Genomic DNA, 18,494 nt, shown 5'->3' with positions numbered 1-18,494 from the left:
GTAGTGGACAGAAACCTAGAGTATTACTTAAGAGGAATCAAACTATATAAGCATTTCAAAACTTAAAAATGTAGAAAAGCTTCAAAAAAGTGGGGGAAATCTATCAATGATGAGAGATGCAGACTATAGGCCATGAGACGGTATAATTGACAAGTCTTTGTTAAAGAAATGGGTTAAGATATGCAAAGAACCAAATTTTATAATTCACATAGCAAGCATATACATGAAAATTACTCAATATATGCTAATAACAATAAAATGTAATTATGTTATACCTCATTTAAAATATTTGTAAGAATTACTGAAAAATACATCATTCTGCAATTAAAATTAGACCATAAGTGACAAGGGTTTCCCTTCATCTTAACCATTTAAATATTAAGAATTATTCATTGTTCATTTCTCTGATTAGACAAGCAAGGGAAAAGATATCTTAATGTTCAGTTTGATAGATAAATAAGAATGTTACTCTGTGTGATTTGATCAATGAAAAATTGTTGTGGTTTTCTCTATATATCCCATATTTCCAATAAACAGAAAAGTAAACTAATGAATGATAATTGTAAAAAAAATCTGTTTGATTCCTACATTGACTTGGTATGAGAATAAATGTCAGGATTCTGATTTCTGATGAGAATGGAGAGAAAGAAAAAGAAAGCAGATGAGCCACAAGATACAATCTGTACTTTCATCTCTTGATTAAGATGCTAGTCAACCAAGGTTGGGACTTCTGTACTTAAGGAGAATTCATTTAATATAATTTCCTACCAAGAGAATCCACATACAAATTTTACATAATATGACCCACAAGACATAATTTGATCTTCATTAGCAAGGAGTTCCTTACATACTTCAATCATCTGAATTTTCTATAACTTTTTTCCCCTAGAAACCATAATGCAATGAGTGTAATTAATTGAACAAGGATATATTTCATAGATGAAATATTAATTCAAATTGTATACTGAGGTAAAACATTATTTCTACTTTTTTTATTCCAAGGGAAACCTTGTAGTTATCCAGTAATAAAACATGGACGGCTATATTATTCATACAGAGGATACTTTCCAGCACGTGTAAATCAACAGTTTGTCTATAGCTGTGATCATCATTTTGTACCTCCTTCACAACGTTCCTGGGACCACCTGACTTGCACAGCAGAAGGATGGTCTCCAGAAGAACCATGCCTCAGTAAGTAAACCTCTTTAAGTTTATATGCATAATCTTTGAAAGAGTGAAGAGACAAAGTTGACAAGTGAGTACAGTTAAGTGTTATGTAACAACAGTAAGGCTACGGGATGAGTTCTGTGAGCAAAAAATCCAATAGAACTTCCCTTTACTAGATGCTTTTCATGTAAATCGTATGAGAGATACAGAGACTTTACAAGAATATCTGCATCATTTATACATATTTTAGTCATAAAACTAAAGACAAATAATATGGAATGTTATCTTTTCATTTTCCACAAACGTGGTACTAGCTTCCATTTTTATTGTTACATGTTATATTTGAACACTAATGCATTCTTATGTAAATTCTATAAGGTTAATCTTTAATGTACTGTTTTCCCAAATTTATGCTGTATTTCTTTCATATTAATTTTATGATCCTAAGGACAATGTATTTTCAATTATTTGGAAAATGGACATACCCCACATCGTGAAGAAAAATATTTACAGGGTGAAACTGTAAGAGTTCGCTGCTATGAAGGCTACAGTCTTCAAAATGATCAGAACACAATGACCTGCACAGAGAGTGGCTGGTCTCCTCATCCCAGATGCATCCGTGTCAGTGAGTAAACTGGGCTGGAATCCCATGTATTCATAATTTTCTAAGACTCAGCTGTATTATCAACTCCAAAAGTTTATATCAGATTCTTGTTTTGCCAAAGGACCTATTTAATTTTATTGTTTACAAGTGTCTATGAGTGTACCTATAGACTTCTTGATAAGTATATAACCAAATACATGTACCTATTGATAGACATTAGTCAAGAAAAGAGGAGAAGATCCACAATGAAGAAACCTGTAATAACAGAGTGAGGTCAGAAAGGTGGCAGGAATCTCACCGTCTCTCCTGATATAAACACAGACTTTGACCATCATTTGTGGATAATGATGGTATCTTTGTGGGGGTCCAGGAGTCTAGCAAGGAGAAGGCAATGGCACCCCACTCCAGGACTCTTGCCTGGAAAACCCCATGGACGGAGGGCCTGGTAGGCTGCAGTCCATGGGGTCGCTAAGAGTCGGACACGACTGAGCCACTTCACTTTCGCTTTTCACTTTCATGCATTGGAGAAGGAAATGGCAACCCACTCCAGTGTTTTTGCCTGGAGAACCCCAGGGACGGGGGAACCTGGTGGGCTGCCGTCTAAGGGGTCGCACAGAGTTGGACAGGACTGAAGTGACTTAGCAGCAGCAGGAGTCTAGCAGAGACATGACAGCATGCTCCTAGGGCACAAAGATTCAAGACTGGACGCCTCACTGAGGGTTAGAGGCGTAGCCTCATTTTGCTCCTGAGGTGGCCCTGCTTAGGGCCAAGATAGACCCCTCAGCACAGGATTTTACCTGTGGGGAAAATAAGAGCATGTGAGCAAGGGCGGCATCCTCATCTTCCAGCGCAGTTCTCTCTCCCCTTATCCAGGACACTGGGGTCACCTGCATGGCTGGGATGGGGAGAGGCCAGGAGTACAGCATCCAGAGCTAGAATTCCTCAAGGAGCCTACTGACCTGGGTCCTACTGACCATGTGGAGATCCCACCAGGGAGCCCCAAACCATTGCAGACACCGTGCTTGTGGTTCTGCTCACCCCTGGGCCTCTCCTCTCATCCACATCCCCTCCCCAGGTCCAGCTCCATGTGTAACTCCCCACGGTGGCATCTAGACCTTTGCAGATGGCCTGTGGTACATCTAGAAGCCAGCCTGTCCCCATGGGTCTGCTCACGAATGTGAGCATTTGGCATTGCCCCAGGGAAGCAGCCAGGAAACTGTCGGCACAGAGACTGTCTTTGCTGCGTTGATAGATGCACATGAGCTTCAGAATTCTCTCCTAGGAGTAATTGAGTACACGGGACAAGTGTCTCCTTAAAAAATGTCTGAAAAGTCTCAAAATCCCTACCAATGTGACAGTGTACTTCCCTCCCCAGGTCAGTCTGTAAACACTGGAGGGAGTGACTGCTTCATTAAATGCAAACACAGCAACCTGAGACTTCAAGGGACACAGACATCAAAGGACTAAAATGTTAACAGAGAAACACAATAGTTTTTCAGTTACTGACCCCAAATAACAGATATGGACGATTTGTCTGATAAGTAATTCAAAGTAATTGCTTAAGAATTTCATTGAGATAGAAGAAAACAGTGGAGAAGGAGATGGCAACCCACTCCAGTAATCTTGCCTGGGAAATCCCATGGACAGAGGAGCCTGGAGGGCTACAGTCCATTGAGTCTCAAAGAGTCAGACACAACTGTAGTGACTTAGCATGCAAACATGCAATCCTTTATATTTAGAGTAATTATTGACAGATAAGGATGTATTAATATTATCTTTTTTATTTTCAGTTCAGTTCAGTCATTCAGTCGTGTCAGACTCTTTTCGACCCCATGAATCGCAGCACACCAGGCCTCCCTGTCTATCACCAACTCCTGGAGTACACTCAGACAGGATGTTTTATAGTTTCCTAATTTTTTCTTTCCTCTGATGGCTTGCCTCTTTGATTTCATGATATTTGTTATAGTAGTATGCATTTAATCTAGTATGGATTCTTGCTTTGTTTACCATGAGATTTACATAAAACACCTTACAGAGAGAGCAGTGTGTTTTATGCTGATAATATATGAACATCAACCACATATTAAATCTCCTTCCTTTTACCCTTCTCCATTTTATCTTTTTGATGTCATGATTTACCTCTTTTTACAATGTGTACTTAATTAAAAAATAATTGTAGATATAGTAATTTTTATATTCCTGTGCTTTAACTCTTAAATAGTTGTGTTTAACATTCCATATCAAGGTACTGCAGTGTTCTGAATGTGAATGTGCACTTAAATTTACCAGTGTACTAGGTATTTTCATGGAATGAATTAGCATTCTTTTACTTCAGCTTCAATAATTCCTTTTAGTGTTTCAGTAAGGAAGGTCTGTGTGCCTGCTCAGTTAAGTCAGCTGTGTCTGACTCTTTGGGACCCTGTGGGCAGCCTGGTCCCGCCAGGCTCCTCCCTCCATGGGGTTCTCCAGGCAGGAATACTGGAGTGGGTTGCCATGCCTTCCTCAAGGAAGGTCTAATTGTGTTCTGTTTCCTCAATATTTGTTGGTCTGGTGAAATCTTTATATTCTTTTCTTTTCTGAATGATATTTTCAAGTATTCTTCTTTGGCAGTTTTTTCTTTCAACACTTGGAATAAACCATCCCACTTTCTCCTGGCCTAGTAGGTTTCTGCTGAGAGATTTGCTAAGATCCAAATGAAGGCTCTTTAGTAAATTTCAAGGTTTTTGTATTGTTAGCTTGTTTGTTTTTTCTACATGTTGCTTGAAGGCGTCTCTATTTTTCTTTAATTTTTGCAACTTTATTATAAATGTGTGTTGTAGAGGATTTTTTAAGTTGATTTGGTTTGGTCACCTGTAAGCTTCCTGAACTTAGATATTCAAATATCATCCTTAATTTGGGAAGTTCTCACACATTACTCCTTAAATATATTTTCTGCCTCATCTCCTTTTCTCTTCCTGGAACTTCAATAATTTGCAAATAGGTTCTGTTTTCAATGTAGTATAGATCATGTAGCCTTTCTTTGTTCTTTTTCATTCTTTTATTTTAAAAAAAAATTTTAATTTTGTTTTTATTTATTTATTTTTAAATATATTTATTTTATTGTATTTTTTAACTTTACAATATTGTATTGGTTTTGCCATACATCAACATGAATCTGCCACAGGTACATACACTTGTTCCCCATCTTGAACCCTCCTCCCTCCTCCCTCCCCGTACCATCCCCCTGGGTCATCCCAGTGCACCAGCCCCAAGCATCCAGTATCGTGCATCAAACCTGGACTGGCGACTCATTTCATATATGATATTATACATGTTTCAATGCCATTCTCCCAAATTATCCCACCCTCTCCCTCTCCCACAGAGTCCAATAGACTGTTCTATATACATCTGTGTCTCTTTTGCTGTTTCGTACACAGGGTCATCGTTACCATCTTCCTAAATTCCATGTATATGCGTTAGTATACTGTATTGGTGTTTTTCTTTCTGGCTTACTTCACTCTGTAGAATAGGCTCCAGTTTCATCCACCTCATTAGAACTGATTCAAATGTATTCTTTTTAATGGCTGAGTAATACTCCATTGTGTATATGTACCACAGCTTTCTTATCCATTCATCTGATGATGGACATCTAGGTTGCTTCCATGTCCTGACTATTATCAACAGTGCTGCGATGAAACCTGGGGTACCTGTGTCTCTTTCCCTTCTGGTTTGCTCAGTGTGTATGCCCAGCAGTGGGATTGCTGGGTCATATGGCAGTGCCATTTCCAGTTTTTTAAGGAGTCTCCACACTGTTCTCCATAGTGGCTGTACTAGTTTACATTCCCACAAACAGTGTAAGAAGCTTCCTTTTTCTCCATACTCTCCAGTATTTATTGTTTGTAGACTTTTTGATAGCAGCCTTTCTGACCAGCATGAGATGGTACCTCATTGTGATTTTAATTTAATCTCCCTGGACAAGATAACTTTGATATATCATCTGTCTCACGGATTCTTCTACATTTTTGACTCTGTGGTTGATGCTCTTTAATGAATTACTTCATTTCATCCTTGGAACCTTCAGCACCAGAGTTTCTGTTTTTTTTTTTTTTTTTTATGATTTGTACCTTTTTATTAAACTGCTTGTTTTGTCCATTGTTTATTGTTTTCCTGCTTTTGTTCAATAATCTTACTGTATTTTCTATAGCACACCGAGTTATTTAAAATGGCTATTTCGAATTCTTTTTTTTTTTTAACTTTTATTTTATTTTTTACTTTACAATATTGTATTGCTTTTGCCATACATCAACATGCATCCATCACGGGTGTACACGTGTTCCCCATCCTGAACTCCCCTCCCACATCCCTCCCCATACCATCCCTCTGGGTCATCCCAGCGCACCAGCCCTAAGCTTCCTGTATCCTGCATCGAACCTGGACTGGCGATTCATTTCTTATATGATATTATACATGTTTTAATGCTAATCTCCCAAATCATGCCCCCCCTCCCTCTCCCACAGAGTCCAAAAGACTGTTCTATACATCTGTGTCTCTTTTGCTGTCTCGCATACAGGGTTGTCATTACCATCTTTCTAAATTCCATATCTATGCGTTGATATTCTATATTGGTGTTTTTCTTTCTGGCTTACTTCACTCTGTATAATAGGTTCCAGTTTCATCCACCTCATTAGAACTGATTCAAATGTATTCTTTTTAATGGCTAAGTAATATTTCATTGTGTATATGTACCACAGCTTTCTTATCCATTCATCTGCAGATGGACATCTAGGTTGCATTCTTCACTGGATAAATCACACATCGCCAATTGGATGTGAATACTGAAGATTTTTATACTTTGTTGCTGTCATGATACTTTGAGTTCATGTTCCTTGAAGTTTTGTGGTGCTGTTTTTCTAATTAAAGTTCTAGTCTCCTTTGGGTGAGAGACAACTTCCTTCAACCCTGCTAGAGACTCTGCAACTATTTCAGATCTTCTATAGTGGCACCTGCTGACACTTCTAATCTCTGTTTTGTCAGAATTTCTGTGTTTCTGTGTCTTGTCTAGATAAATTAGCGCACCAGAAATGGTACTTACAGCCTGTCCTTTGTTTTCCCCCAAAGTAGCAGTACATCTTTTTAAAATTTTTTTTTACTTTAAAAAATTATTATTTTAAATGGAGGCCAATTACTTTGCAATATTGTAGTGGTTTTTGCCATACAATGACATGAATCAGCCCTGGGCATACATGTGTCCCCTATCCTGAACCCCCCTACCACCTCCCTCTGCATCCCGTCCCTCAGGGATATTGCAGTGCACCAGCCCTGAGCACCCTGTCTCATGCATCGAACCTGGACTGGCGATCTGCTTCACATATGATAATATACATGTTTCAGTGGTACTAATCTTGTGTTCCTGTTCTGGGCCACAGATTTAAGCCAAATTTCTGTGCAAGCTCACTGGTCGTCTGTCAAAGGTTGGTCTTCCCTCTGAGTCAGTTGTAACCACAGGGATCTGGCCACAGGGTAGAAGGGTGTGTGAATGAAGCAGACAGAGGTGCTCTTGTCAATACCTGGAGTTTCACAGAAGGACTTATCTCCATGCAAAAATTTTTAAGATAGGTTTTCCACGACTCCTGGAGTGCAGCTGAGAGGGAAATATGATGGTTCATGAGCCACTGTAGGCATCACAGTCAAGACAGAGATCTGTCTGCCTTTTACCTCATGCATGCATTAGCGAGCATCCTCCTGGGTCTGCTGGCATATGGAATTATGGGGGTGGGTGGTTGTTTATTTTATATTTATTTATTTTTAATAGAAGTATACTTACTTTATAGTATTATGTTGGGTTCTACCAAAAATCAATAAGAATCAGCCATAGATTTACCCATGTCCCCTCCCACATGAACATCCCTCTCATTTCCCTGCCCATCCCACCCTTCTAGGTTGTTACTGAGCTCTGGTTTGAGTTCCCTGAGTCATACAGCAAATTCCCATTGACTGTCTATTTTACATATGATAGTTTAAGTTTGCATGCTAACCCTCTCCATACATCCCACCCTCTACTTCCTCCCTGCCAGCCATGTCCATAAGTCTGTTCTCAGTGTCTGTGTCTCCACTGCTGCTGTGCAAATAGGTTATCAGTACAATATTTCTAGATTTCATGTGTATGTGTTAGTATACGATATTTGCTTTTCTCTTTCTGACTTACTTCACTCTGTATATTAGGCTGTATGTTCATCCACCTCTTTAGGACTGACTCAAGTGCATTCCTTTTTATGACTGAGTAATATTCCACTGTATATATGCAGCACATCTTCTTTATCTATTAATCTGTGGACATCTGTGTTGCTTCCGTGTCCTAGATGTTGTAAATGGAACTGCAGTGAACATTGGGGTACATGTGTCTTTTTCAATTTTGGTTTCCTCAGGATATATACCTAGGAGTGGGGTTGGTGGGTCATATAGTACTTTTACTCCTGGCTTTGTAAGTACTTTCCATACTGTTCTTTATGTGGCTGTATCTACTTACATTCCCACTAACAGTGCAAGAGGGTTCCCTTTTCTCCACACCTTCTCGAGCATTTATTGTTTGTAGACTTTTTGATGATTGTCATCCTGACTAGTGTGAAGTGATATCTCATTGTTGTTTTGATTTGCATTTCTTTAATAGTGATATTGAGAATATATATATGTGTTCATTAGCCATTTTAGGTCTTTAGACAAATGTCTGTTTAGGTCTTTTTTCCCATTTTTTGATTGGGTTGTTTGTTTTTCTGGTATTGATTTGTATGAGCTGCTTGTATCTTTTGGAAATTAATCCTTTGTCAGTTGTTTCATTTGCTATTATTTTTTCCATTCTGAGCATTGTCTTTTCACCTTATTCATAGTTTCCTTTGCTGTGGAGAAGCTTTTAAGTTTAATTATGTCCCACTTGATTATCTTTGTTTTTATTCCACTATTCTAGGAGGTGGGTCATAGAGGATCTTGCTGTGATTTATGACATAGGGTGTTCTGCCTGTGTTTTCCATCCATTTTGAGTTTATCTTTGTGTATGGTGTTAGAAAGTAGTCTAATTTCATTCTTTTCCATGTAGCTGTCAAGTTTTCCCCGCAGCACTTATGAAAGACACTCTATTTGCCCCATGGTATATTCTTGCCTCCTTTGTCAAACATAAGTTATTCATGGGTGTATGGTTTAATCTCTGGGCTTTCTAACTTGTTCCATTGGTCTATATTTCTGTTTTTCTGCCAGTACCATACTGTCTGGATAATATAGCTTTGTAGTCATTCTGAAGTCAGGAAGGTTGATTTCTCTAGCTCTATTTTTCTTTCTCAAGATTGCTTTGGCTATTCACGTCTTTTGTGCTTCCATATGAATTATGTCTTTTTGTTCTAGTTCTGTGAAAAATAACATTGGTATTTTGATACAGATTGCATTGAATCTGCAGATTATATTTGGTAGTATAGTCATTTTCATAATGTTGATTCTTCTAACCCAGGAACATGGAATATCTCTCCATCTGTTTATGTTGTCTTTGATTTCTTTCCTCAACGTCTTGTACTTTTCTGTATACAGCTCTTATGTCTCCTTAGGTTTTTTCCCTAGGCATTTGATTCTTTTTGGTGCAATGGTAAATGGTATTGATACCTTAATTTCTCTTTCTGATGTTCCATTGTTAGTACAAAGGAATGCAAGTGATTTCTGTGTATTCATTTTGTATGCTGTCAGTTTGCTAAATTCACTGATTACCTCTAGTAATTTTCTGAACATATCTTTAGGGTTTTCTGTGTATAATATTGTCTGTCTGCAAACAATGAGAGTTTTGCTTCTTCTTTTCCAATCTGGATTCCTTTTATTTCTTTTTCTTCTCTGATTGCTGTAGCTAGGGCTTCCAAACAATGTTGACTAATAGTGGTGAGAGTGGGCACCCTTGTCTTTTCCTGATTGCACAGGGAATGCTTTCAGTTTTTCACCTTTGAGAATAATGTTTGCTCTGGGTTTCTCATATATGGGCCTTTATTATGTTGAGGTAGATTCCTTCTTTGCTCATTTTTTGAAGAGTATTTATCATAAATGGGTACTGAATATTTTCAAAGGCTTTTTCTGCCTCTATTGAGATGACCATATGGTTTTATCTTGCAATTTGTTAATATGGTATATCACGTTGATGGATATACACAAGTATATTATAGAATGCTTGCATCCTTGCAATTAACCCAACTTGATCATAGTGTGCTATCTTTTTAATGTATTTTTGAATTATGTTTGCTAGAGTTTTGTTGAGGATTTTTCCATCTATTTTCATCAATGATATTGGCCTGTACTTTTCTTTTTCGTGTTGTCTTTGTCTGGTTTTGGTATTAGGGTGATAATGGCCTTGTAGAATGAGTTTGGAAGCGTTCCTACCTCTGCAGGTTTTTGAAAGAGTTTGATAAGAATAGGCATTAGCTCTTCTCTAAATGTATGAGAGAATTCACCTGTGAAACTCTCTGGCCCTGTGCTTCAATTTTTGGGGAGTTTCTTAAATCACATTTTCAATTTCAGTGCATGTAATTGGCTTGTTCATAGTTTCTATTTCTTCCTGGTTCAGTCTTGATAGATTGAACTTTTCTAAGAATACATCCATTTCTTTCAAGTTGTCCATTTTATTGGCATATAGTTGCTCATAGTAGCCCCTTATGATCCTTTGTATTTCTGTGTTGTCTGTTACCCTCTCCTTTCTCGTTCCTAATTTTGTTGATTTAATTCTTCTCCCATTTTTTCTTGATGGATTTGACTACTTGACAGTTTTGTTTATCTTCTCAAAGAAGCACCTTTCAGTTTTATTAATCTTTACTAATGTTCCTTTGTTTCTTTTTCATTTATTTCTGATCTGATCTGTAGAATTTCTTTCCTTTTACTAACTTTTTTTTTTTTTTAATGTCCTTCTTTATCCAGTTGTTTTAGGTGTAAAGTTAGGTTGTCGATTTGATGTTTTTCTTTTTTCTTGCTATAAACTTCCCTCTTAGAACTGTTTTGTTGCATCCCATAGTTTTTGAGTTGTCATGTTTTCATTGTCATTTGTTTCAAGAATTCTTTGATTTCCCTTTTGATTTCTTCACTTACCTGTTCATTATGTAAAAGCATATTGTTTAATCTCCAAGTGTTTGTGTTTTTACTGTAATTGGTATCTAGTCTCATAGTATTGTGGTCAGAAAAAATGCTTCATAGAGTTTCAATTTTTAATAATTTACTGAGGTTTGATTTTTGGGCCCAATATAGTCTATCCTGGAAAATGTTCCAAGCACACTTGAGAAGAAGGTGTGTTCTTTTGGATTTGTGTGGAAAATGCTAAAGATATCAATTAGGTCCCTTTGGTCTAATGTTTCATTTAAGGTTTGTGTTTCCTTGTTGAGATCTTCCCTGGTGGCTCAGAAGTTAAAGTGTCTGCCTGCAATGTGGGAGACCTGAGTTTGATCCTTATTAATTTTCTGTTTTGATGATCTGCCCATTGGTATAACTGGGGTGTTAACATCCCTTACCATGATTGTGTTGCTGTCAATTTCCCTTTTTATGTTTGTTAGTATTTGCCTTATGTACTGAGGTGCTTCTGTGCTGGGTACATAGATGTTTAGAATTTTGTCTTCTTTTGGGATTGATCCCTTGATCATTATGTAATGTCCCTTCTTTATCTTGTATAATATTCTTTATCTTAAAGTCAATTTTGTCAGAAATGAGAATTGCCACTCCAACTTCCTTTTGATTTCCATGTGCTTGGAATATGTTTTCCATCCTTTTACTTTCAGTCTGTATGTGTTTCTAGGTCTGAAGTGGGTCTCTTGTAGACAGCCTATATATGGGTCTTGTTTTCTATCCATTCAGCCAATCTGTGTCTTTTGGTTGGAGAGTTTAATCCATTTACATTTAAAGTAATTATTTATATATTACTATTAGCATTTTACTATTATAATATAATATAATGCTGTATGTTCCTATAGCATTTTAAAAATTAATATATTTATTTTAATTGGAGGCTAATTAATTGACAATATTGTAGTGGTTTTTGCCATATGTTGACATGAATCAGCCATGGGTGTACATGTGTCTCCCATCCTGAAGCCCCCTCCCACCGTCCCTCCCCATTCAATCCCTCAAAGTCATCCCAGTGCACTGGCCCTGAGCCCCTTGTCTCATGCATCGAACCTGGACTGGCAATCTATTTCACATATTATAATATGCATGTTTCAATGCTATTCTCTAAATCATCCCACCCTTGCCTTCTCCTACAGAGTTGAAAAGTCTGTGTTTACATGCTGTCTCTTCCACTGTCTCACATATAGGGTCATCATTAACATCTTTTCTAAATTCCATATATATGCCTTAATATGCTGTACTGGTGTTTTCCTTCTGACTTACTTCACTCTGTATGCTGCTGCTGCTAAGTCACTTCAGGCATGTCCAACTCTGTGTGACCCCATAGGCGGCAGCCCACCAGGCTCCCCTGTCCCTGGGATTCTGCAGGCAAGAACACTGGAGTGGGTGGCCATTTCCTTCTCCAGTGCATGAAAGTAAAAGTGAAAGTGAAGTCGCTCAGTCGTGTCTAACTCTTAGTGACTGCATGGACTGCAGCCTACCGGGCTCCTCCATCCATGGGATTTTCAAGACAAGAATATTGGAGTGGGGTGCCATTGCCTTCTCCGTCACTCTGTATAATAGGCTCCATTTTCATCCACCTCATTAGAACTGATTCAAATGCATTTTTTAATCACTGAGTAGTGTTCCATTGTGTATACATACCACAGCTTTCTTATCCATTAATTTGTGAATGGGCATCTATGTTGCTTTCATGTCTTAGCTATTGTAAACAGTGCTGTGATGAACATTGGGGTACATGTGTCTCTTTAAATTCTGGATTCTTCAGTGTGTATGCCTAGCAGTGGGATTGCTGGATCATATGGCAGTTCCATTTCCAGTTTTTTAAGGAATCTCCACAGTATTCTCCATAGTAACTGTACTAGTTTACATTCCCACAAACAGTGTAAGAAGGTTCCTTTTTCTCCATACTCTCCAGAATTTATTGTTTGTAGACTTTTTGACAGCAGCCTTTCTGACCAGCATGAGATGGTACCTCATTGTGATTTTAATTTGCATTTCTCTGATAATGAGTAATGTTGAACATCTTTTCATATGTTTGTTAGCCATCTGTATGTCTTTCAGAGAAATGTCTGTTAGTTCTTTGGCCCATTTTTTGATTGGGTCATTTATTTTTCTGTAAATTGATCTACATGAGCTGGTTTAATAGTGTGGAGAATAATTCCTTGTCAGTTGCTTTGTTTGCTATTATTTTCTCCCATTCTGAAGGCTATCTTTTCACCTTATAATTTCCTTCGTTGTGCAAAACCTTTTAAGGTTAATTAGGTCCCATTTGTTTATTTTTTCTTCTATTTCCATTACTCTGGGAGGTGGGTCATAGGGGATCTTGCTGTGATTTAGGTCAGAGCGTGGTTTGCCCATGTTTTCCTCTAGGAGTTTTATAGTTTCTGGTCTTACATTTAGATCTTTAATACATTTTGAGTTTATTTTTGTGTATGGTGTTAGAAAGTGTTCTAGATTCATTCTTTCACAAGTGGTTGACCAGTTTTCCCAGCACCACTTGTTAAAGAGATTGTCTTTTCTCCATTGTATATTCTTGCCTCCTTTGTCAAAGATAAGGTTTCCATAGGTGCGTGGGTTTATCTCTGGGCTTTCTATCTTGTTCCATTGATCTATGTTTTTGGCATTGTGCCAGTACCATGCTGTCTTATTGACTGTAGCTTTGTAATATAGTCTGAAGTTAGGTAGGTTGATTCCTCCAGTTCCATTCTTATTTCTCAAGATTGCTTTGTCTATTCGAGATTTTTTTGTATTTCCATACAAATTGTGAATTTATTTATTCTAGTTCTCTGAAAAATGCCATTAGTAGCTTATTAGGAGTTGCATTGAATCTATAGATTGCTTTCTGTAGTATACTCATTTTCACTACATTGATAATTCTGATCATGAACATGGTATATTTCTACATCTATTTGTGTTCTTTGAGTTTTTCATCAATGTTTTATAGTTTTCTATATATAGGTCTTTTGTTTCTTGAGGAAGATTTATTCCTAACTATTTTATTCTTTTCACTGCACTGGTGAATGGAACTGTTTCCTTTATTGTTTCCTTAATTTCTCTTTCTGTTTTCTCATTGTTAGTGCAAGGGATTTCTGTGTGTTAATTTTATATCCTGCAATGGCTGCCGTCTGTGGGGTCGCTCAGAGTCAGACACGACTGAAGTGACTTAGCAGCAGCAGCAGCAGCTCTAGTAATTTTCTGGTAGTGTCTTTAGGGTTTTCTATGTAGAGGATCATGTCATCTGTAAACAGTGAGCGTTGTACTGCCGGGGTCCAGCCGCGGTGGATCCAGAGAATTCGAAGCGGGGACGGCGTCGGCGAGGATCAGGAAACAATTGCTTAATTTAACGTTAATTAAGGATATAAAGAGTAATAGAATGAGGATAGCTCAGTAGGAAAATTCAGTGGAGAAAAGAGGCTGAATAATTCAGCCAGAAGGTAAGAGAAAGAACGACATGGTGAGACCGTTTTGGTGAACAAGGCCCGCACTTTATTTTCCAAAGTAGTTTTTATACCTTAAGTTATGCATAGAGGATAATGGGGGAAGGGGTAGAGTCATGCAGCAAGCCAGGCTTTCTTCCTGCAAACTTATCATATGCAAAAGCTTAGGTGATTTGCATCATCTTCTGGCCCGGAGGCCTGTTAACATTTTAAGACCCTTTCTTCAGAAAACTTATTTTTCTCTAAAGGTGATAAGTCAAGCGCCACCCTCCAAAAACATTAGATAAAGTTGCATTCCTACAGAGCAAAGGTGTGGTGGGCTATAACAAGAAAAAGAATTAACTCAAGGGTCGCAGGTTACAAACATTAAAGCCACTATTTACACCAATTATATTAATCAATACACTGCCAGGGTCACAGCAGGTAAGGGATATGGAAACTTAGCAGCAAACATTGGCCCAAAAAGTGAAAACCCTTCACCAATACAATTTCTAATCAATCTTTTAACTACTCAAAAGAATCTGTGTTTAGACAGTTTAGAACATCTCCTGCCTCTCACAGTTGGGAGGCTCTGAACAATCACATGTGGCCGGAAAAAACCTATTCAGGCAGGCTAGAGGACTTCCAAAGGAGTTTGTAGGTTGAAACACTGTCACACCCAGGAATTATTAACTGGAGCTGTAAGCTAACTCTTTTTTCAGAGAGAGGTAGTGGGGGACAGCCCCCCGTAAAGTCAGAGGTGTAGGTGAAAGCACAAAGCAGAAAGTAGGCAGACTCTGGTTTTGGGGGTATATGCTCGAGAATTTCCAGGGGGACTCCTGAAGCTCGATCCCACCTTTGCGTATGCCAAGCCTCCTTCCTCATGACCTTTGTCATGGGCGGAGTTCCTCACCCTGGCTCCCGGCAGTGATAGAATTCCAGTTGAGCTATTCCAGATCCTGAAAGATGATGCCGTGGAAAGTGCTGCACTCAATATGCAATATGCACTCAATATGCAATATGCAATATGCACTCAATATGCAATATGCCGGCTCCCGGCATTGTATTACTTTTTCCTGGTCTGGATTCTGTTTATTTCTGTTTTCTCTTCTGATTTCTGTGGCTAAAACTTCCAAAATTATGTTGAATAGTAGTAGTGAGAGTGGGGACCTTTCTCTTGTTTCTGACTTTAGGGAAAATACTTTCAAGTTTTCACCATCGAGGGTAAAGTTTGCTGTGGGTTTATCATATATGGCCTTTATTATTCTGAGTTATGTTCCTTCTATGCATGGTTTCTGGAGGGTTTTTATCATAAGTGGATGTTGAATTTTGTCAAATGCTTTCTCTGCATATATTGAGATAATCATATGGTTTTTATCTTTTAATTTGTTAATGTGGTGTATCACATTGATTGATTTGTGAATAATGAAGAATCCTTGCATCCTTGGAGTAAAGCCCACTTGGTGATGGTGTATGATTTTTTTCATATGTTGTTGAATTTTATTCCCTAAAATTTTTTTTAAAGGATTTTTGCATCTATGTTCATCAGTGATATTGATCTGTAGTTTTCGTTTTTTGTGACATATCTGTCTGGTTTTGGTATTAGGGTGATGGTGGCCTCATAGAATGAGTTTGGAAATTTACCTTCCTCTGCAATTTCCTGGAAGAGTTTGAGTAGGATAGGTCTTCTCTAAATTTTTGGTAGAATTCAGCTGTGAAGCCATCTGGTCTTGGGCTTTTGTTTACTGGAAGATTACTGATTACAGTTTCATTTCCATGCTTGTGATGGGTCTGTTAAAATTTTATCTTTCTTCCTGGTTCAGTTTTGGAAGGTTAGCCTTTTTTAAGAATTCGTCCATTTCTTCCAAGTGGTCCATTTTATTGTCATAAAGTTGCTGATAGTAATCTCTTCTGATCCTTTGTATTTCTGTGTTGTCTGTTGTGATTTCTCCATTTTCATTTCTAATTTTGTTGATTTGATTCTTCTCCCTTTGTTTCTTGATGAGTCTGGCTAATGGTTTTTCTATTTTATTTATCTTCTCAAAGAACCAGCTTTTAGTTTTGTTGGTTTTTGCTATAGTCTCCTTTGTTTCTTTTTCAATTACTTCTGCCCTAATTTTTTTGAGTTCTTTCCTTCTACTAACCCTGGGGTTCTTCATTTCTTCTTTTTCTAGTTGCTTTAGGTGTACAGTTAGGTTATTTATTGGATTTTTCTCTTGTTTCTTGAGGTAAGCTTGTAATGCTATGAACCTTACCCTAGCACTGCTTTTACTGAATCCCTTAGGTTTTGTGTTGTCATGTTTTCATTTTCGTTCATTTCTATGCACATTTTGATTTTTGATTTCTTCCATGATTTGTTGGTTATTCAGAAGCATGTTATTTAGCCTCCATATATTTGTATTTTTTATAGTTTTTTTCTTCCCCCCCCCCCCCATAGTTGACATCTAATCTTACTGCATTGGGATCAGAAAAGATGCCTGGAATGATTTCAATTTTTTGAATTTACCAAGGATAGATTTATGGCCCAGTATGTGATCTATCTTGTAGAAGGTTCCATGTGCTCTTGAGAAAAAGGTGAAATGCATTGTTTGGGGGTGAAGTGTCATATAGATATTCTTAGGTCTAACTAGTCCATTGTATCATTTATAATTTGTGTTTCCTTGCTAATTTTCTGTTTAGTTGATCTATCCATAGGTGTGAGTGGGATATTAAAGTCTCCCACTATTATTGTGTTACTGTGAATTTCCCCTTTCCCACTTGTTAGCATTTGCCTTACATATTGTGGTCTGCCTATGTTGGGTGCATATATATTTATAATTGTTATATCTTCTTCTTGGATTGATCCTTTGACCACGTCCTTCTTTGTCGTTTTTCATGGCCTTTATTTCAAAATCTATTTTATCTGATATGAGTATTGCTACTCCTGCCTTTTTAGTCTGCATTTGCTTGAAATATATTTTTCCCGCCCTCTACTTTCAGTCTGTATGTGTCCCTTTTTTTGAGGTGGGTCCCTTGTAGACAGCATATATGTGGGTCTTGTTTTTGAATCCATTCAGCCAGTCTTTGTCTTTTGGTTGGGGCATTCAACGCATTTACATTTTGGGTAATTATTGTTAAGTATGATCTCGTTGCCATTTATTTTGTTGTTTTGGATTCGAGTTTATAAACCTTTATAGCTTCCCTTGTAGCTCAGTTGGTAAAGAATCTGGCTGCAGTGCAAGAGACCCGGGTTTGATCCCTGGTTTGGGAAGATCCCCTGGAGAAGGAAATGGCAACCCACTCCAGTATCATTACCTGGAAAATCTCATGGACAGAGGAGCCTGGTGGGCTGCCGTCCATGGGGTCGCAAAGAGTAGGGCATGACTGAGCGACTAACACTTACTTACTTATAAACCTTTTCTGTGTTTCCTGTCTAGAGAAGTTCCTTTATCATTTGTTGAAGAGCTGGTTTGGTGGTTCTGAATTCTCTCAGGTTTTGCTTGTCTGTAAAGCTTTTTATTTCCCCTGCATATTTGAATGAGATTCTTACTGGGTATAGAATGTGGGTTGTAGGTTTTTCTCTTCCATCACTTTAGGAATGTCCTGCCAATCCCTTCTGGCCTGAAGAGTTTCTGTAGAAAGATCAGCTGTTATCCTTATGGGAACCCCCTTGTGTGTTATTTGTTGGTTTTCCCTTGCTGCTTTTAATATTTTCTCTTTGTGTTTGATCTTCATTAATTTGATTAATATGTGTCTTGGGGTGTTTCACTTTGGGTTTATCCTGTTTTGGATCCTCTGGCTTTCTTGGACGTGGGTGGCTATTTCCTTCCATATTTTAGGGAAGTTTTCAAGTATTATCTCCTTAAGTATTTTCTTATGGCCTTTCTTTTTGTCTTCTTCTGGGACTCCTATGATTCAAATGTTGGGGTGTTTAACATTGTCCCAGAGGTCTCTGATGTTGTCCTCATTTCTTTTAATTCTTTTTTCCTCTCTGCTTCATTTATTTCCACCATTCTATCTTCTACCTCACTTATCCTATCTGCTGCTTCAGTTATTCTATTGTTGGTTCCCTCCAGAGTTCTTTTGATCTTATTTATTGCATTATTCATTATTGATTGACTCTTTTTTATCTCTTCTAGGTCTTGTTAAACATTCTTGCATCTTCTCAATCCTCGTTTCTAGTCTATTTATCTGTAACTCCATTTTGTTTTCAAGAT

General features: G+C 37.8%; 1 protein-coding gene across 4 annotated transcripts in view; it reads left to right on the top strand.

Moving 5' to 3' along the window:
* Positions 1-18,494, top strand: part of LOC113906361 (complement factor H) — a 385,541-nt gene that overhangs the window by 313,358 nt on the left and 53,689 nt on the right. For 3 of the 4 annotated variants that reach the window (XM_027564387.1, XM_027564385.1, XM_027564386.1), the window contains exons 10-11: positions 1,003-1,191; positions 1,616-1,792. The exons of the other annotated variant lie outside the window; for it this stretch is intronic. In XM_027564387.1, coding sequence (XP_027420188.1) covers positions 1,003-1,191; positions 1,616-1,792 — 366 coding nt within the window. The remainder of the gene's footprint in view (positions 1-1,002; positions 1,192-1,615; positions 1,793-18,494) is intronic. 4 annotated transcript variants of the gene reach the window in all.

Source organism: Bos indicus x Bos taurus, chromosome 16 (assembly GCF_003369695.1).
Source record: "Bos indicus x Bos taurus breed Angus x Brahman F1 hybrid chromosome 16, Bos_hybrid_MaternalHap_v2.0, whole genome shotgun sequence".
Lineage (NCBI taxonomy): Eukaryota > Metazoa > Chordata > Mammalia > Artiodactyla > Bovidae > Bos > Bos indicus x Bos taurus.
This window is presented reverse-complemented; position numbering and strand designations above follow the sequence as displayed.